The sequence below is a fragment of the Gymnoscopelus microlampas genome (assembly GCF_963454915.1).
Source record: "Gymnoscopelus microlampas genome assembly, chromosome: 16".
Taxonomy (NCBI): Eukaryota; Metazoa; Chordata; class Actinopteri; order Myctophiformes; family Myctophidae; genus Gymnoscopelus; species Gymnoscopelus microlampas.
The window spans coordinates 19,091,460-19,111,822 of NC_139953.1; the positions used below are offsets into that span (position 1 = coordinate 19,091,460).

The 20,363-nt window shown below is 41.9% G+C and overlaps 2 protein-coding genes across 9 annotated transcripts in view; both read right to left on the reverse strand.

Annotated features, from left to right (window-relative positions):
* Window positions 1-40: 40 nt before the first annotated feature.
* On the reverse strand, window positions 41-15,508 carry znf395b (zinc finger protein 395b). Of its 8 annotated transcripts, none has more exons than XM_084082427.1 (10): window positions 15,277-15,507; window positions 12,623-12,752; window positions 11,256-11,437; window positions 10,465-10,577; window positions 7,924-8,123; window positions 7,539-7,684; window positions 5,726-6,011; window positions 2,508-2,612; window positions 2,108-2,226; window positions 41-1,005 (listed from the first exon to the last, which is right to left on the reverse strand). In XM_084082427.1, exons 1-10 carry the CDS (start codon window positions 15,471-15,473, stop codon window positions 894-896), a joined length of 1,590 nt encoding a protein of 529 aa, XP_083938553.1. In that variant the 5' UTR covers window positions 15,474-15,507; the 3' UTR covers window positions 41-893. The 8 variants fall into 8 exon arrangements, 7 of the variants coding, with proteins under 7 accessions (XP_083938553.1, XP_083938555.1, XP_083938554.1 ...); XM_084082429.1 differs by having other exon boundaries at window positions 7,584-7,684; window positions 12,623-12,764; window positions 15,277-15,506; XM_084082428.1 differs by having other exon boundaries at window positions 5,726-6,014; window positions 7,584-7,684; window positions 12,623-12,764; window positions 15,277-15,506.
* A 2,733-nt stretch (window positions 15,509-18,241) lies between these two features.
* LOC311063319 (uncharacterized protein) overlaps window positions 18,242-20,363 on the reverse strand; it is a 5,442-nt gene continuing 3,320 nt past the window's right edge. The window contains exons 4-5 of the mRNA XM_084082696.1: window positions 19,236-19,290; window positions 18,242-19,142 (exon numbers count right to left, since the gene is read on the reverse strand). Of these exons, the coding sequence (XP_083938822.1) occupies window positions 19,054-19,142; window positions 19,236-19,290 (144 nt within the window). The 3' untranslated portion in view covers window positions 18,242-19,053. The remainder of the gene's footprint in view (window positions 19,143-19,235; window positions 19,291-20,363) is intronic.

Sequence of the window (20,363 nt, forward strand, 5' to 3'; positions counted from 1 at the left end):
AACAATCACACCACAATCTGAAATTCTCAGGACATTTCTTACATTTGTGTTAGACAATATATTTATTGTTTTGTTTTTGTATTGCTATTACAAATTCAGTCGTCTAATGCTTGTCCCGTTGGCATGATCCAATAGCTTATTGTTTTATATTACACATACACAGTAAAATCCTAAGTGTTAATTCAACTGTTCAGGATTTCACAGTGAAGGACCACTAACACTGGCTGTTTGGAACATCTGGGTAGGAAGAGATCCCATTTTTATGGAAGGAGTTTGATTTGTGTCAAACCAAGTGTAGCTTATTCCATCAAAGTGCCAAAAAAAATCTAAAACAAAAAACACAACAATTCGTAAATCCGGCCCAACACATTGGTTGAAAGAACAAGACAATTTAAAAAAAAAAGTTATAAAATACTTAACATACAATATAGAAGTAGAATATAAGAAACACTGTAGTGAACACTGGAAGAGATTGAAGTGTTTAAGGAAACAAGAGTAAAAAGAATCACGTAGCATTCTAATACAATGGATTGATAGGGCAATATATCCTTTGGATAGAACAGGAGTGTACTGTGGGCCTAGCACGTCAACATGGTATACAGTACAGTACGTGAGAGGAGCAACTAGCACCATCGCAGACTTGGGTTCTCAGGTATCAAAATACTGAGATGTACTGTAGGGGGAGATCAAACGCAACAACATAACTTCCATTCCTTTAGGAAAAAAATAAAACAAAGTTGAAAGGAAAAAGTTAAGAATGGTTGTTTTTCTGTCGGCTCTCAGGCCAAGGTTTACGCCTTTTTCTTCTTTTTTAATAAAAGTCTTTCTTGCATCATTCATCTGTCCACTGCCCACTCCAGCCCCCTGAGCCCATACCTCCATCAGGCCGTCGTCTAGTCAGGGAATCGCTGGCAGGCTTTCTTCCAGCGGCACGCTGTGCACCACTGGTCTTTACGCTCCACGCCGTAAACTTTACGGCATTTCTTGGCCTCCCCTCGCCCCTTTCTGCAGATGTAAACACACAACGCTCCACAGTGAGTTTTTACAATCTGAGACAGGGGAGTTACCAATATACAGTATACAGGTGTATATACTAGGAGGAACTCTCTCTTTCCCTCTCTGTCATGTATATGTAGTATGTACTGTAAAATATATTCAGAACTGCAGAATAATACGTTGAATTAATATAGCAATGAAATAAAAGAGGGAGCGAGAGAAAAACAGACAGACAGACAAACATACAGACAACCAGACAAACAAGACAAAGCCTGATTTCTACTTTGTCGTATGGTGGTGTTGTTTTGCGCCGAAAATACCCATGCTATAAGCTCACAACGTTGTCTTTTTTCGGCTTGCGACAGATAGAGAATAACTAACCATAGGCCAAGGAGAATAGTAAGGTATTAAATGCACGATTAGAGCAGAAGCTGGGAACACTCTTGGAGCTGGAGACTTAATTAAATGAGTGCATTGATTATATATAGAGAGAATTACAGAGAGATAAAGACTGGTAAGGTAAGGCAGAGTGATTCAGCAGTTAGAGACCATCCTTTAATTGAAAGGTTTGATCCAACAGCCTGTCCTATGAAGTGTTCTTAGGCAATATACTGGGCCTCGTCCCTACTCTCAAACACTGTAAAGGCTCAGTTATTATTTACACAACCCGTTTTCACACTCACTGATCTGCTATTTTGGTCTCGGATTCGAATCCCAGGTAGGACATGAATAGGAATAATAGGACGGATTGCAGCTTTAAGGACAGAGAGAGAGTTTTTTCTCCTTTGTTAAATGTGGGCTGCAAAGCTTCACTTTTTCTCCACTTTGCAAGTTTTTAAGCCCTCCAAGACCGTTACAATAATTATGGGATATACGCATATACATTTCTTCATGTACTTAAAGTGAGATTTTGAGACCTATTTCACCATATAATGAAAGTGAATGGAATCACGTCTTCCGGTTCGATCACAGAGCACAGAAGTAACAAATAAAGATGCGAGACAATATTGTTTCAAAGTCATTCTGGATAAGAGTAGCAGCTAAATGACTAAAATCAAACTGCAAACGAAGACAGAGATTAAACTGCTGCTCAAAGCCCACAGTGTCTTACCTGAAGGAGCAGAGACTGCGTGAGGGAGATGCACTCATGGTCTGCAGTCTGTTGGCGGCGCTGTTCTGTTGGAGCCACTGCTCTCCGACACTCACGGACCGGAAGCGAGGTTTCACCACCTTATAATTCATAAAAGTATTCATTGAAATTTGCTTTCTTGAACGGTCAGCCGGTACGTAAACATCCATAGATACAGAGTTTAGACACAGGAGTTTCAGATATGACATCAACTCCGTCACATATGCCATCTTATGGAGTCTAAAGAAAAAAGCTGTGAGGTTGGCCCAGTACATGGTTTAATAGTCAACGCTTTGATCTTTTAAAATATATTTTCCCAGCATAATTGAAGAACATATGAAAAGATTAAAAATAAATAAAGGTAGTGACAAAAAAGACCTACTGGACTGTTGTCGTGGGCCGAGACGGACACAAAGGGAACCCAACCCTGGGAGGCGGGGCTACGAGACGGCGGAGACGCCGTGGCGAGCTGCAGAGGACTGCAGGCCTGGAAGGAGCAGGTTAGAGAGAGGAGAGGAATCAATCTGAAAGCACAAACATGCACAAATCCAATATAATATGATTTCAGCGAGAGCTGGATCACTACTTAAATTAAGGATTAAATCAAGCCTATTCCTCAGTGTGCATCATGCATTATTATAAGGAAGGCTTGACGTACGAATTCAAATCAAAAGACCTGACTGCGAGTGCTCTCCTTTTCAATTGAATGTAGGAGATATTAGAAGACATGTGATTCACACAACCTTCAAATAGCCAGATAATATCTTTATAAAACTAACTGAGCACTAAATGAGCACTTACTGTACATAATGTTGTTAGTTAACAGTGTAATTGGCACAACATCGTTTCATTGCCTCATGGCCCAAGATGGGACATGACAGAGGCATATTTATTTATTATCGTGGAATCTACTCCATGTACTGTACACATAAAAATCATCTGCCACTTATTTCCTTTCAGTCTGCCCCTTACATCAGGACCAAACAATTTCCCACAAAATTGCTACAAACAACTTGATCTAAAAATGTGGCGTGTTCGATTTCCTTGAATTCCCCTCAAGATGCCTGGAATCAAAGTACTCATTAATCCATTCTCATTTGAAACAAAGATGTTCTCTTTCTGCCGAGCCAAAGTCGTGCACAACAAAGCACATGCTGCTTAACAATTCACCCGTATATTTCAACCACAGCAAAAGGAATGCAAATGGGAACTGAAAAGCATGAAATTCGATCAAATTATTAACAGTCGCATACCAAAATGCCACAAGTACGCACATGCACACACATTGCTAAATTAACAGCATCAACCTTAGACCACCCACTGTCTTGGCGTGTGCACGCGAACACGCACGCACATCGACTTCTGATTATATAACTATAAGCAAATAAAGAGATTATGGGTATTCACACTGGGTTATAAAAGATATATAAAAATATATTCATGATGACTTTCTTTGTAGCCAAAGCAAAATCGTGACAGAAAAATCAGAGCGGATTATAAACAGAGCAGAGCAGAGTTTTATGGGGAAAGGCCAGTGCCAGGCAGTGTTACAAATTCAAAAGGGTGGTATGAGTTTTTAACGTTTGAAGTTGTTTTTAATTAATCAAATTGAGGGCTATATTACAGTGAGTAGACGCCAAAGAGAGAGGATTTGGGGTAGAAGCAGAAGGTACTTCAAGCAAGCAGCCTAATGCATGCAGTCCCAGAGGCAGGAGGAGTATTAAACCGCCTCACCACCGTTGGGCAAAGTCATCTAGTGTTCTCTGAGTCTTTACAGGCTGGAGACAATCACTGTCACCCTTTGGGCCTGGAGGGAACATAGCAAGCTAACAGCTTTCTCTCTCACTGTCACAAAGCATCTATTTGAAAGGCTCTGGTGTACAGGGTAAACTAGGGTCACTGCAGAAATGTGCTGCTTTGTGATGTATAGTGACACCGTCATCTAGTCTGTGTGACGAGAAGGTACATTTTGTGTTTTTAGTTTGGAACACGTTTGGTGGAAGAGAGAGCATACTGTAACTGAAAGGTCACATGTTTGCACCCTGCGACAACAAGCATACGTCCTCGACAGCCATGTGTCCTGCTGATGTGCCCTTGAGCATGCCACTGTCTTTGAAACCTGTGATTCTGAACTTCTGTCCTTGGCACCCCTGATAGTGCTGGTTTTCCATCCCACCAGGTCTAACTGGTCTCTGATTAAATAGCTACAACTACAAGGACACCAGGTCAACGCAATCAACCAATGGTAAGACGGAAAAAACAGCAGCACAAGGAATCCCTGGTGCTCCAGCCAGGAACCACCGCTCTAAACCAGGGGTTCCCAAACGTTTTAGCTTGAGACCCAAAAGAGAAATCAGATGTTTTCCCGGGACCCAAACTAGTGAAAATAGCAGATCTACAAGCTTCTTAAACATTTGTTTTCTAATTTAGGGAATTTCTATGATTATCTTTATTTTATGAATTCAATTATTTTTGAAAATATTTGAATTTGTTTTTCAACTCATGAAAATGTGTGAATTTGTGTGGAAATCTTTAGAAAATCGTTTAAAATAATAATTAATGACAAAATGTAGGAGACATTCACACGACCCACGGAAATGGATCCAAGCACAGGGAAGCTGTCAGAACCTTCGCTAAAACATCCGGGACAACGCTCCACACGTCCCAGACTCCCTTCTGGCACCCAAACTATGGAATGAACTCTCCCATTAAAATCCAAACTGCAGACTCACTCCCGATCTTCTGCCGTAAGCTGAAGACCCACCTCTTCAGACTCCATCTCAGCCCGTAGCACTTGCCCTAGCCTTGACGACCTTGCAGGATTATGCAAAGGCTCAAATGTAACTTAGATAGCATGTTATGCAGACAGTGTGTATAGTTTCAATGTAGGCTGACCATAGGTTCTTGGTTTACCTATGTATTAGTTATTATTAGATTATTGGTTTACTTATCTATTATTTTATTATTAGATTACTATTTGTATGCATTTGATGTATTATGTGTATTATGATGTGTATTATGATGTTTTATCTTGTGTCCTTGCTTACTGTAAGTCACTCTGGATTAAGAGCGTCTGCTAAATGCCTAAACTGTAAACTGTTTGGGAAACAGTGCTCTAAACCACTGACCTTCTCCCGGTGCTACAAGGGTTTCAGAGCCAATGAATGACTGCACTGTGTACTGGTATATTAATATAACACACACAAAAAAAGAAAACTATTTCTCCAAGCTGGTCCAAAACTAAGATTCTCTCTGTCTCTGTCAAGCACAAAACACACATTAAAGCACTTGCTAAAGCACACAGAAGCAGGAGCAGAAGGGGTGTGTGTGTGTGTGTGTGTGTGTGTGTGTGTGTGTGTGTGTGTGTGTGTGTGTGTGCGCGCGGCGCGCGCGAGTGCGTGCATGCGTGTGTGCGTGCGTGCATGCCTGTGTGTCTCTCTCTCTCATTATTCAGTCCTGCCTAATAAGCAACAATGTCTTAAAATAAACTACGCTACATAACACTACTTTAATGTTTAAGATTGATTGAATATGTATGTGAATGTAGCTGCCGCCACCCTGAATGACCAAAGAAACATTTGATAAAAATGTGAATCTCACCTGGTAGAGGTGTTCTGAGTGGATTTGCCAGAAGCTGCTGGGTGCTGACTGGCTGAGAGTGCTGGGCCTTCCCGGACCTGGACCGGAGCTGGAGTTGGACCTGGGCCTGGGAGCCGGGAGGACCTGGATCTCAGAGCTAGAGGGAGAACTGCAGGACGCCCAGCCAATATGGGTGGAGGTGGGGGCCTGGATTGCGGCCTGGAGGGGGGGAGGTGTGTCCACAGCCTCGCACGGGATCTTGGTGTAATAGAAGTCCTCCTCCCTTTGGGACTGGTCTGACACACTGCTGCTGTGTGTGTGCGTTTGTGTGTAATATATGGAGTAGTGTGTAGCAGCAGGTGTGTGTGTATGTATGTGCAGTAATGTTTACGTATGCATGTGTTTGTGAGTAGCAGGTGTGCATGTGTGTGTGCCAAAAGTGTGTGTTTAGTTATGTGTTACACACAAAGTGTATGTACATGGTGTGTGTTAGATAAGGAGAGAGTCAGAAAGACAAACAACAGATATGAAGAGAAAGTTGTTTTTGTTTGCAACCAGGCATGTAACGGCATACCATGTTATGGTATTACCACGATGTCGGTATAAACAGACACGGTATTGATACCGTGAGATTTCCGAGCTCACTGTATTTATTTATTCATTATTTTATATGAAAGACTTGCTATCTTGCCCACACACGTATGGGAAAGCGCATAGTGGTTTCTCAGACCACCCGCTATGCCAAATCCGTTTGGTAGAGTGCGCCTGCAATGGCAACGGATTCTCACTCCCAAGGAAATGTCGGAGTTTTCACAGGTCTCCCTAACTCCTAATTCTCAATGAATCTCTGTGATTCAAATGTTCCTATAATCAGCAGAAGTGAGTGTCAAATCCTTGAGTCAATTGTGTTTATATGAGATGTTAGTCTATTCAAACACAATGATTTGTGTTGCGTGATGCCATTCGCTCTGAACCACACACTTAAGCCATTCCCTTCCGAACCACACACATTAATCCATTGCGCAGGAAATAAAGAACAGATTACAATAATTTAATATTCTCTATAATCAGTAACATGCTGGTGATACTTGTGTCTATCAAATATAGTTTTGTTGAAAGGCAATCAAAGGTTAGAGCTTATGATGCAAGCGTCGGGTAGTGTCTGTCTGTCCGACATTACAAGCGGCGCCTCAGTGCGGCTACAGAGTCAGCACACCGCCACTTCTGAAGTGATTGTGAATGTGATTGTCATTACAATTTTACTTTAATCCACAAGTGTGACTGTTAATTCCTTGTGTCAATAAATTGTGTTTTATCATCAGTTTCCAGTTAAGCTTATCAAAGACAAATAAAATGTTAATCTGCGTTTGCTATAACCACACCAGATTAATTAATCCAGAACACAAGCGATTGCTGTAATTTAAAGTTTGCTATAACCTAACCAGCAATGTGTAAGTTTATAAATATTATTTTATTCCAAGGCAATCAATGTCAGACAACTCAGACTGCCTCTTCTATGGGCAGAGAGGGAGAGAGTGTAAGATTGCACTGGGCATAATTGGCATAGTGCAGTCGGCATTTCATAGGCTAATAACATATATTTTCTTAAAAGAATGATACTTGTCTGTGTTTGTTTGTTTGCTGATGAGCCCTAGTAACAAAAATAAAAATAAATGTAAAATAAATAATCAAAATATATATTTAATACCGTGAAATACCGTATACTGCGGTATTTCGTTTGATACCGTACCGTACTGTAAACTTTCATACCGTTACATGCCTAAATTTGCAACAGTAAAAGCCAACACAAACCGTACAGTACGAATGTATGCACCTTATCACACAGTAATGGTAAATGACTGGCACGCTGCCGACTGACCCTAGATGCAGCAAACGGATGTGTCTCTTCATTCCAACTGAAGCTGCGAGCACCTTGCCACAGCCCGGCCACAGACACTTGTACATTCCTCTGATAGAGCTCTGCAACACACAATAGACAGCGTGTATGCAAATGAGGGGAAGAGGGAGGAAGGAGAACACAGACATAAACACAAGGACAGGTTCCCTGCTGAACAGGCTCCCCTTTCAACAAGCCAGAGGCACCATGGAGGAATCGAACGCCCATCTCCACGGTGGTGGGCGGGTACTACAGGTGTCATATTCATATTAGGTGACAGTTCCCAGGGCCATTCCAGGTTAAGTCAGTAAATTCTGTTTACCTTTGCCTTTCTGGTGTTAAACTCCTCCCCCTGTTCCAGCTCCAGCTGCAGTCCTTCGTCGGGGCTGCTGTCCATCTCGGTGACGGACGGCGAGGGGGCGGGGCTTACGTTGCCATGGTCCCAGCTCCAGTAGCCGCTGCTGCCGCTGTCTGAAAGCTCTTCACCACCACACTCCATGTCAGCTGAGGAAGATGAGACCGCTGGAAGACAAGAACAATGATCACATGATAGGAATCAGACTAGACCACCAGATCAGCGTCTCCTTAAAAAACACGTAAGCACGTACTTAAGCACGTACTTAATTGTGCGACAGTCACACATTTTATGGCCAAAATAGGGATGCCAGGTTCAATAATCTCTTGTTATATCAACAGTCCTGGGATGTGAAAAGACAAGCTATTTGATTGATTTCCTGATGGCAAGTGTGTTTGTTTTGTTTTTATTGCAAAGAGAAAGACAGTGGCCGGGTTTCCCAAAGAGATGCTGCGTAGGGAGTTCCGTGCGGTCCGTTACGATGGCTGGCTTACGTTACGGGTGTTTCCCAAAGGCGCATGTAAGCGGCTCTCTCCACACCAGCTACGCAGTACCTTAGCAAGCACGTAAGGTCGGAGCTGTCCTATCAATGGATGCCAGACTAACCGATTGTTCCACGGAGTTTGGCTGTAACTCGCCAATTGAAATAAACTATTTAATATATAGGCCTATTTATTTATTATCCCACAATCGAATGTTATTGTCTCCGCCAGGCCGTAAGGCATGGCGAGAGAGTATGTTTTACCCTCCGTCCGTGTGTCCGTCCATCCGTGTGTCCGTGTGTCCGTGTGTTACCACCAAATCTCCGGCACCGTTGGCCCGGTCGCTGCGAAACTGTGCACACACACTCCCTGGATGCCAATTCAGAACCTCTGCCTCAAATTTTTCACATGGGCCTGTTATAGCGCCACCAGGAGGCCGATTTGTGCAAAACCCATTTTTTCACATTATTCCTACAGTTTTTAACCAAACGTCATGCAAATCGGTACACAGTATCTCTATAGTCATGTGATCAACCCTGATCTGTCCGATTTCCCATATTCCATCCTTATTGGTTAAGGTTGCCATCCAAAGTTTGCAGGATTGGTCCGTTTTGAACAAACTGCCTCAAACCATGAACGCAGCGTGCGATTTCCATGAAATTTCACACGCACATTCCCACTAGGCCGAGGAAGAAATGCCACCCTTTTCACATTGGCCTGTTATAGCGCCACCAGCAGGTCTAATTTAGCAAAACACATTTTTGGAACAAAATGCTTCAAATCATGAATGCAGTGTCCGATTGCCGTGAACGATCTAAGAATAAATGGCACCCTTTTCACATTGGCCTATTATAGCGCCACCAGGAGGCCACAATAACGTATCTGACCTGGCGGAGACCTGTGCTCCGAGGAGCACTTTATCTAGTTCTATTTAATTTACTTGCATAAATCTTTTGAAAATAGCAGATCTACAAGCACGAACTTCATTCTCCATAATGAGTACTTTTACTTTTGGAAGTTTAAGTATATTTAATTTACTTGCATAACGGGTACACTTTAGTGTTTTCATATTTACCTTGCAAATGTCAATTCACCTCTGTAATTTAATTCATGAATCTATTATCCAAACATTGTTTTTGGACTACTTCATGACATCTAACAGTAGGCTATGTCACCTACGGTATATGTGTGTAAACATAACACAACAGCTGACTGTGTGTGGGGAGTGGGGACTTTCATCATAACGTTTAACTATAAAACTTCAAAATTAAACAAACATGTTTAGCTCAGCATCATCCATCTAACTTTAGTTAACTTGGCATATGCTTAATTATTAATAAGATGATCGGATCATCCGTGAGAGTACAATTAGTAAACGTCGGGTTCATGCATATAGTGTGTGTGTGTGGTCTTTTTATCGATCTATTTCACTGTATATATTCGCTACAAGCCCCAGGCACTCATAACAAACTGCCTTAGGACAGCACTACGTAGGCTACGAAGCCTTTTCGGGAAACAGGTTTGCTTCTAAATTACTTGTCCAGGAGGTCTTACGTGCTGTTTCCCGAAGCCAGTAACATAGACACGTAACGCCATGCTCTTGAGAACCTGCAACAGTGGTGTTTCCCAAAGCCAGCACATAACGCACAACCAGCTGCTACTAATGAAGGTAGTGCGTAGCTCAGAATACTTTTGGGAAACGGGTTTGCAGCTGCGTAGGAGGCTCTTACGCAGCTGCGTAAGCTACGCACAATCTGAAATCGCTTTGGGAAACCCGGACAGTACCCTTTCAGCTTTTGTTCTTCTGTGGTTCACTTATCACTAACAAACATCTTATGGTTAATAAATAAAAAGATGCTAAATAAATAAAATACAATGAAAAATAAACCAGAACATTCTACACAAAATAATGTGTGCATTAAAGTAGTGCAGAATGTGGATTCTCATCAAAGTAATATTTTGATTTTTGGAGCGTCTCACTGAATTAATAAGACTGCTGGGTGTCTGTTATTGAGGCGTGACATACCTGGACCATGATGGGTCTGCGGAGGGCTCTGGACCACAGGACTACAAGACAGGCTGGTCAGAACCATAGCTGCCATGATCTCATCCATCTCTACCGACTCTGGGCTGCGGAAACTGAGAGCACAACACAATGAACAGATATGAGCAGGTTCTACTAAAAGCAGATGTTTACTAGTGCCGAGGGGGAATTCTTAAAGTTCATAATGCTGACATCGTTAACAGGGTTTGCCTTTATGTGCCTAAAGATCACTATTTCAATTTGGCCAAATGAGACATAAACTGTCACTCCATTAGTCGACATGGCCACAAGCAGTAATTTTGTCAATAAATGCGGGGAAGATGCCATGCGGATTTTTCCTGTATTTCCTGATTTGTGTGGCTTTGTTCACAAACAGCACACGTAACTTACTAATGATAGCTAAAGATTGAACGGGGAGGCCAAGCCATTATTGGACTCTATTGTTAAACTAACATTGACAGTATTACACAATAGTCTGAATCCTGTTTTGCAAGATTAGGCTTCACAAAAATGTTTTTATGTGACATATTACAGCATATCCCTGTGCAAGAAATAATAACATGTACTGTTATCAGGTCAGACTTTAAGCATTGAAAACATTGGCTGAAGGGATATAATTAAATTAACACTGAGAATCGAGTGTGTAACTGTGTATGCTCTCTCAATTTTCCTTATTCGCCCCATTTGTCAGATGGTGATGTTTCACTCCCTTTCCCCAACCAACATTAAGCCAAGGTTTTGGCCTACTGTACATTTCAAGTCATATCTCTCACCTATATGGTATGTCCATATTGGCTGGCAGGTTGCAGACAGGCATTGTAGGGGCTACGCTTTGCAGGGGACCAGCTACTTTGCCCCAGCTTCCCTCAGCCTTCCCCCGGGCGGTCTGGCTTGGTGCCTGGGTCACATGTCCCACACTCTGCATCCCTGATGACACGATTCCCTGGCCACAGCACTTCAGTGGGAGACACCAGAAATACAACGGTCACGAATGCACATAGTAAAATCATGATCATTTTACACTTAGAGCACACACTTACAGTACACAAGGGGATAAATTAACACTCAGAATGTTGAACAAGTTTTCTTTTGCCACAAAGCCAAGTGTCCACCCCTCTCGTTAGGGCTGTCACGATTACACATTTAAGTTGACGATGAATTGTCACTCAAATAATTGCGATTAACGATTTAATTGTGTGTTTGGAACATATGAAGCCTTTTAGGCTTCGTGATCAAAAATTGCACAGGGCAGATATGACAAATAACTGAAATATACAATGAAATTAACATATTATTTGTATTCATGTAAAAATTGATCTACAAGCTTACAACGTGTCACTTTGTGACGCGTAGTAAGCTTGTAGATCTGCTATTTCTGCTATTTTTTATATTTTAAAATGTGTGAAAATCTTTCAACAGGGAAACGATTATGACGATTATGCAAAGATAATTGCGATTAACTCAAATAAACGATTATTATGTAATAATTGTGACAGGCCTACCTCTAGTAGCAATCTTCTTTATACCACAATTCTAACAGTCTCTAAAGTTATACTGCTTTCCCACTGCAGTTCTCACCATTAATGGTCACTGTGTTTTCACTTTTGCCGAGAAGATAAGTATCTAACTTCCCGCTAAACAGGTCTCTCTTGTTCTGAATCATGTTTCAATAAATGTTTCCAACTATTTGGAGTGAGGTAACTGGTCGTGCCGGGGACAGTGGAGCACTCGTTTTGTTCCACTCAAGGTTTTCAAAACAGGTGATAAGCTATTCCTTTCACGGCTTGCCAACCTGGACGGCACACTCTTTGACTGCTCGGCGCGGACACTTGCTCGTCTAGCGTGGCTTGGACATGCCTAAAGGCCTTGATATTGGTGCGCCTGCCTTGAATTCAAATGATGTGTAAAAGGCAATTCATGATGTAATTGTAAACCCATTCTATATTCAGTTGTGAGTGAGAAAAACATTTAAAGCTCGCTCCCCCTCCCTACGGCCCATCCATCCAATCTAGCACTAACTGCAGGCAGACAGCAGGTGGTGGTGGCTGGGGTCAGAAAAGAAGGGATGCATGCAACTCATCTTTATCACCATTCTATCTAGAGGTATAAATTTCTCTCTCTCTCTCCATGGCATACTTACCAGAGTCTCCCGTCCTCCAGACCTTGTGCTATGGTGTGTTCCTGCCAGAGGACAGGTCTTGGCCACCCCAGACGCTCCAGGTCCCATAGCTGCCATGGTGCTACTGCACTCTGTACTGGGACTCACAACACTGCCGTGCCTCCTTAAAATGACAACAATATTTATTTTTCAACTTTATAATAACAGGAGAGTGGGCTTTCTGTCATAGATTGCCTTGCTCACTTAAATCTACAATGAAACCGTCTCTTCCTTTAAAAAAATCCACCATTGAGGTACTGAGACAAATGCTGCAGTGGAGCTGCTCAGTGGAACAGATGCTACTAGGACTTGGGTTGTACAAGACTTTTACTACTAAAGAGCATCAGTGCAGGGTGACCAGACGTCCTGGTTTGACCGGGATTATCCTGATTTCAAGCTGTGTGTCCCAAGTCCCGATAAATATCTCTCAAACATAAAATTGTCCCAGTTTTCACAAGAATTAAAATAATAGTTAATAATCGCAATTATTTGAGATTATCGTCATAATCGTTTCCATATTGAAAAATATATATAAAGCAGTAATACCAGATCTACACGCTTACAACATTGTAAGCATGTAGATCAGCTATTTCTGCTATTTCTACATGTATGAAAATAAAATGGTTAAATATGTAAATCATTTCTTTGCATATTTAAGTTTTGTCATATCTGCCCTGTGCCATTTTTTATTACAAAGCATAAAAGGCAAACAGAAATTATTTTTGTATTCATATGTTCCAATGTTCAATGCCAAACACACAATTAAATCGTTAATCACAATTATTTGAGATACAATAAATCGTCAATTTAAATTTGTAATCGTGACATCCCTAGTTTGAGGGGCTTAATATGGTCACCCTGCATCAGTGCTAAGTTGATGTTCTGTAAATAAAAGAAATAGGTTACAAAAAGAAAATACACAATATTTCCTTGAAACACAGCTTAAAGGGGATCAAAAGTATGAATCATCACAAAGTTCTTGCAGATAGACTGCTGTGAACGTATGAAGACATTTACCAACACAGAATCTGATGCAACTATTGCTTGTGCTTGTAGAAAAGTACGGAGCCCCTTTCCGTAGAAAAGTCTTGGATGATAATGTAGAAGAAAACATGGTGGGCGAGTGTCTGTGTTTATGAAATGGGCCGTTTTTGTTCCCCTCTCGAAATGTTTAAAAATTAGGTCAATGCAATGGCACGGGATTGCTGTCTGTTAGTATGAAAACAACAGTGTGTAAACATTTTAAACGGATCAAGCCTGAACATGTATAAAACAATAATTTGTGATGAATATCACAATATAAGAATTTGGACCCATTGTGAAGATTTTTCTAAAATGTTGATAACAGAAGGCCGGTGAAATTGTCGAAGAATCACCATGTATTATGGAGAATGTTTGTATTCGGTGGATATCTGAAGAACTGTGGAGGGCAAATAGATGCTGCAAATGGACGTGGACTCGTGGAGACAAGAAGACGGCTGAGCAAAGATTTCGACTGCATAAACACCAGTGACACGGTTTAGTGTAGTCAGTCAGTAAAACACAAATTTAATTTAGTTTTTACTCGACACAAAGTTGTGTTGTCACTGCCAGAATCTCGCAATAAATATCATTTTAGAAATTGTTTGCTGTGTTCACTGTCAAACATAATTTGTATTATCCTTTAACCCGTCCCCCCACACATACATACCATTGTTGCCAAATATTGCGAGAGAAATAAGCAACGAGGTCTATGAAAACAAGACCAAAAGAAGCAACTGGGCCACACGTCGGATATTTGAAAATAGCCAATCTACAAGCTCTCACGCGTCGCATCTGAGCTTGTAGATCTGCTATTTCTAAAAAAACAAACATGTTAACACTAATCTGGTACAGGGGTCACAAAATACTTATATATGGGGGGTGGACAAATACATTCATTTGGGAGAATGAAAACCACTGTTTTTAAACAACATTTAAGACCATACAACAAGAAGCAACAAGAAGCAACAAGAATACATGCAAGAAGCAAGCCCAAAATAAGAAGTCCAAAAAAACGCAACCACCAATATTTACAAGCAACTTTACAGAAAAAGAAGCCCAAAGTAGCTTATAATAAGCGGACATGGCAACCCTGATATATAGCATAGCAGGTAAACTGACGTGACGTCAGGCACGGTTTACTCCGGCTCTCCACCAATCAGCGCCTACTTCCAGTAGCAAACAAGTGACGTAGTGTGGGCGGGAGCACGCCGCCTATTGGTGGAGCGCTGGTGTCCAACACACACACCCCTTTCAGGCAACGTGTTCGGACACGAGTCTCGCCGGGAGCGATCCGAGGTAGAAAAGCAGTTATGATTATGTGAACCGGCTTGAAAATGCATCTCTTAAGTTAATTATGTGAAATCACACATGCAATAAATAATCATATAGTGGAGAATAAATCATAAACGCATTGTCTCACTTCAGCATCGATGCATTGAAAACATCCACAACCCCCACCCGGCAGCAGAGATTGCGATCAGAGAATGTTATGCCCCCCTCAGTGTTTAAAGGAGAATCACATTTTTACTGCTCCGCAAAACAACAACAACAACGATCCACGGAATTGAAACCCCAGTTTAAAAACTAAATAATCTAGGATTGCATTTATTTACCTGCTGGGTGGACGAAGATCTCTCCTATTGTCCCGATCGGGAGCAGGCGAGGAGCGATCGTGCACTGCCTGGTGTCCCACTACAAGCCGGGTCTGTGTGCCAGTGAAAGGGGGTCGGTCGGTCGGGTGGGTGTGAGCGTACGTGAGGTTGTATGGTGGTCCAATGCCGGGGGAGACAGCTGGGCACCAAGCACACATAGATATCACACTGCAGCGCGCCGCTAATGCCGAGGCGTGCACACTCACTGCACAAAGGATGATCTAGGTGAGGGGTTACCACCACAACATGCCCATAGCTAGGGCTGTCACGATTACGAGATTTAAGTATGTCATTGCATTGGAACATATTATTACTACAATATCATCTATAATCACAAATTGCACAGGGCTGCAGGGCAGATATGACAAATAACTTAAATATACAAAGACATTACTGACACATGTAATCATGTTATACTTGATTTATTGTATAGCAGAAAAGGCTGATCTATAAGCTTACAACACGTCATGTATTGTAATTGTAAGCTTGTAGATCTGCTATTTCTGCAATTTTTTAAGATTCTAGAAAATGTATTATAATTTTTCCACATGGAAACGATTGTGACGATTATGCAAAATAATTGCGATTATCTAAACATAATTGCGATTAGGCGATTATGTAACAATTGTGACAGGCCTACCCATAGCACCATCCCGCGCGCACGCACACAGACAGACACGCACGCACGCACGCACGCGCGGGCGCGCACACACACACACACACACACACACACACACACACACACACACACACACACACACACATACATACATACAGTGCACGCACGCATATGCATGCACATAAATAAGAGGGAGTTCTGATGCGCCATAGAAAAAAAAAAAAAATGATATTTTTTTCCGGCATGGGGGTCAACAATAGCTATTGTTAATTACAATGACCATAGCTCCACTTTAAGTTGCACATATTTTCCATAATACAGCAGAGCAGGTGCAATTTGGAGTTAATAACATTACCAGAATATTACCAGAATATCCAATGAAGTAATAAAAACCAAGGCCAATGAGAGATACACTCCACATCATTAAGAACCTTTGGGTTAGGTAACCCTAACCCACAACATAAATGGCTCAAAACACAGAAATTGCTGACATAACAAACAACCCCAAGTGCAGCTCTAAGGGAAGACCAGATCCATGTGTGTGTGTGTGTGTGTGTGTGTGTGTGTGTGTGTGTGTGTGTGTGTGTGTGTGTGTGTGTGTGTTTTCAGTGTGTGCGCGCGCGTGCGTGCGTGCCTGTGTTTGCATGGGTGATGCTTGTATATCTTTTAGTTTGTGACTGTGTGTGTGTGTGTGTGTGTGTGTGTGTGTGTGTGCGTGCGTGTGTGCGTGCGTGCGTGTGTGTGCTGGCATGTATGTGCTTCATTGGGTGCATTTGAGATTGGATTAGTGTCAGCCGTCTGCCTCCCATCTCCACCAGTGAGCAGGGATTTTAGGGTCTGAGCCTGAGGCTGAGACACAGAAAGAGTGAGAAACCCAATCCTAGTCCCAATCCCAACAATTCAGACAGAATCACATCTTCATTGATCCATTAACTTTATGATGTAACCTCGCCTTACCCTTTGACAACAGCTCCATCCGGCAGAAAAAAAAATCAATTATAATTAATAACAGATTCAAATATTTCATTCTAAATGGTAAACGGTGCATTTAAATAGTGCCTTTTATCCAAAGCGCTTTGTATTACATTCACCCATTCACACAGTGGAGGAAACTGCAAGGCACCACCAACCATCTCATTTGGGGCAGTTAGGGGTTTAGTGTCTTGCTCAAGGACATAGCATATTATTCACATCATATTCATGCACAAACCATTCAGTGACCCCCTGTACCACAGGGTACAGGGAAATGTATCAGCAGAAATGTATCTTCATAGGATAAAGATGGTTAATCAGCTCAACTCAACTATTTTTTATTTATTTGCAGTGACCCCGCCCTAAAGGGGACATGTGGACCCAAACCATGCCAGGAAATTGCCCTCCAGCATAACAGAGCCACCGGACGGCATCGCTGTAGGGGTCAAGCACTCAGGTCTGTACTGTTCTCCTGGTGTATGCAGAATATGGTAAAGGGTGACTCATACATGACTCATATACTGTGTATATACAGTGTGTGTGTGTGTGTGTGTGTGTGTGTGTGTGTGTGTGTGTGTGTGTGTGTGTGTGTGTGTGTGTGTGTGTGTGTGTGTGTGTGTGTGTGTGTGTGTGTGTTCTGGCATTGATCCCAGGGTACGAGGACTATGGCTTCAGCAGGGATAGGTGGTACATTGGGGGGCATGGTTTGGTCTTCCTCCCCTGCAACGGCCTTCATCTTGCTAGTCATCTCCGGCATCGTCTGTATCACACTCCTCGCCTGTGTGTGTGTGTGTGTGTGTGTGTGTGTGTGTGTGTGTGTGTGTGTGTGTGTGTGTGTGTGTGTGTTCGTGAACACACACACGTGAATACACACGTATATATTATGTAAGTCAAAGTCCTTTACCAACTTTTTGTCTTTATTGGTATTTTCCAAATCACATATAGGTCAATAAGACAAAAAAAAGTCCTTTACCAACACATAGGATCTGATGCCACTATTGCTTGTGCTTTTTAGGTTGGTTATCTGTAGAAAACTGGCTTGGTTGATCATTTAGAAGAAAACATGGTGGGCAAGTGTTTATCAAGTGGGTGCTTCCCCTCTCAGAATAACACACGCACACGCGTGCACACACACACACACACACACACACACACACACACACACACACACACAATGTGAAAAGCACACATTGTGGTCTTTCTTTTTGATATGTGTTTGCTCATCAATACCTTCACCACAGAAGCCAAATTCAGCAGCAGTAAAGAGGATCAGTTCCATCAGCATCATTTGGGTGTGTTTTAATTTGACAGTGCATGTGGCAGTCGATGGCAAGACAACTGTTAAGCTTATTTTATTTGAAATGGACATCACAGTAGCATTGGATTTGTACCATAATACATTTAAAGTAGGCGCAAAAACAGAAATGTCTAATTCTAAATTAAATTAATTAACTTACATTTTAAATTAATTGATTGCATAGTCAGTTAGTCAGCTGAATGATCGATCGATCGATTCATTGATTGATGTCAGACACATCCAGAGCCCATTTTTATATGGAGATTCTTTGCTCTGATTAATAGTAGGTTACACTCATAACACCACATGTGGTGGCACTATTCATATTTTATATGGAAGCATTTTCTAGTGCGCAGACTTCACTTCTCTCTTTTGCTAGTTTTCTTTTTCCCTGTCCATTACGTAGGAGTGATTGTTTGTACAGTATATGCATGCTTGTTGTTTACACAATTTTAGTAGAGCGAGAGCTCCTAAAAGGGTTTGTCTTCCTGTATGCCTTTAATCCAGACAGATAGCTCCGACGTCATGAAGATAAGATGATCTCTCCGTTCAGTGCAATGTCAAAAGTAGAAAAGCAGGGGTCTGTAGTGTTGGACATTAGGATAATTCATCCTCTTTCCTCAGCATCTGATGGTCAGTTCAGTATTCCGTAACCTTTATTTAAATTCCCAAAGAGAAAGCTCTTCTTTGTCGGGGTTGCACACCCGTGCAAAAGGCACAAAGGAATGGGACCGTGCAACTGCTGGTCATTTGGAAAATTATGTCTGTTAGGCTCCTGTGCTCCCTTCCTTGTCCATTATGTGTTTGAAGTTTTTTGTTTCTGTAAGGTTCAGGGCGAGATGTCCAGTGTTTAGTTAGTTGAGGTCATAGATCTTTCCAGCGTGCTGGCAGGCATGGCTTTGTGGTCTCTCCACTCTGTGTAGGCCACTGATCCTGTATCTGATAATGACACAATGAGATAATGCGTGAAACACAGATACTTGGTCTTTATTGTTGGAGTTTTCAACACGACTTGATTCTCGGAGGACTTACCTCCTCCCTTATTTGTGGTTGCAGTTCCATTAGCCACCCCAGTCTCTCCCGACACCTGTCACGCAGGAAGAAAGGCAGGTTGATCAGGGTGCAGGGTTTGTTTGTGTGAGTTTATGGTGTTTGTGCATGTGAGAGACTTGCCTGCCATTTAACCACACAACCCCTATCATCCCTTATCTGGGCATGTCATAACAGGTTTGATTAAAATAGGCGATCTACAAGCTCACAACACATTGCAATGCACTGCGTTGTGAGCTTGTAGATCAGCTATTTTTGGCTAAAAGATTTGGTGTAGGTGTCACAAAGTGAGACAAGATTGTTGGACCCAAGCGCAGAAACGACGAGACAGAGGCAGAGCAGTCTAATTTAAAGGATATTTATTAAGATAAAGAACTGGAAACACAAAGACAAACTGGGAAACTAAACTATACTGGGAAACACTAAACTAATGACATGTAGACAGAATTGGAACAGTCACACTCACAGATGACAGTAACTAATAACCTGGTGAAGAGCACTTACAAACACAGTTCTTAAATAAACACAGGACTAACAAGACACAGGTGACTCAAAGACAATCAACACAGGGATCGCTGGGAGACAACAGGACACAGGTGGAGAAAGGAGTAATCACAGGGAGGTGACAGGAAACACTAGGAACAATACTACACAATAAAGGTACACGGAGAACAGGAACAAAACAACATAATAATGTAGTAGACAGATCCTGACAGTAGGTAAAAAAGAGGGGGCCAAGTACAGACCCCTGGGGGACCCTTGTTAACGAGGTATACACAGTTAAAAGGTTAATGCTGTGATTAGTTGTGTTATACAGTTCATCTAAAATATTATTAGTAAATTCCTTTTAACGAGCAATAGCTGAAATAAAGTGAAGTGAAATCTAACTCATTCATCTATTCCCAGCTGTCCTATGGGTTTCTTTCCATTGTGTGCAATACTGTAGACGCAATGAGGGCCCCAACGTAGCATCTATCAGAATCCCTCCCATCCTTCATTAGCACTAAGGAGGCACTTACTGTATTCCTCCTAATTGTTAATAAGTGACATAAAAATGTACACACTAGATTAAGATACTGAGCATTGTTGCCTGCACTGAAAGATGCAAGA

Bases quoted from the DNA above. Each gene is read 5' to 3' on its own strand.
- znf395b (XM_084082426.1), bottom strand. From the start codon at position 15,473: ATGTGTGCTTGGTGCCCAGCTGTCTCCCCCGGCATTGGACCACCATAC. The intron at 2,227-2,507 runs GTAGGTCTTTTT...ATGAATTATAAG, and splicing joins CGGCCCACGACAACAGTCCA to GTGGTGAAACCTCGCTTCCG. The intron at 1,006-2,107 runs GTAAGACACTGT...TTACATCTGCAG, and splicing joins CGCAGTCTCTGCTCCTTCAG to AAAGGGGCGAGGGGAGGCCA.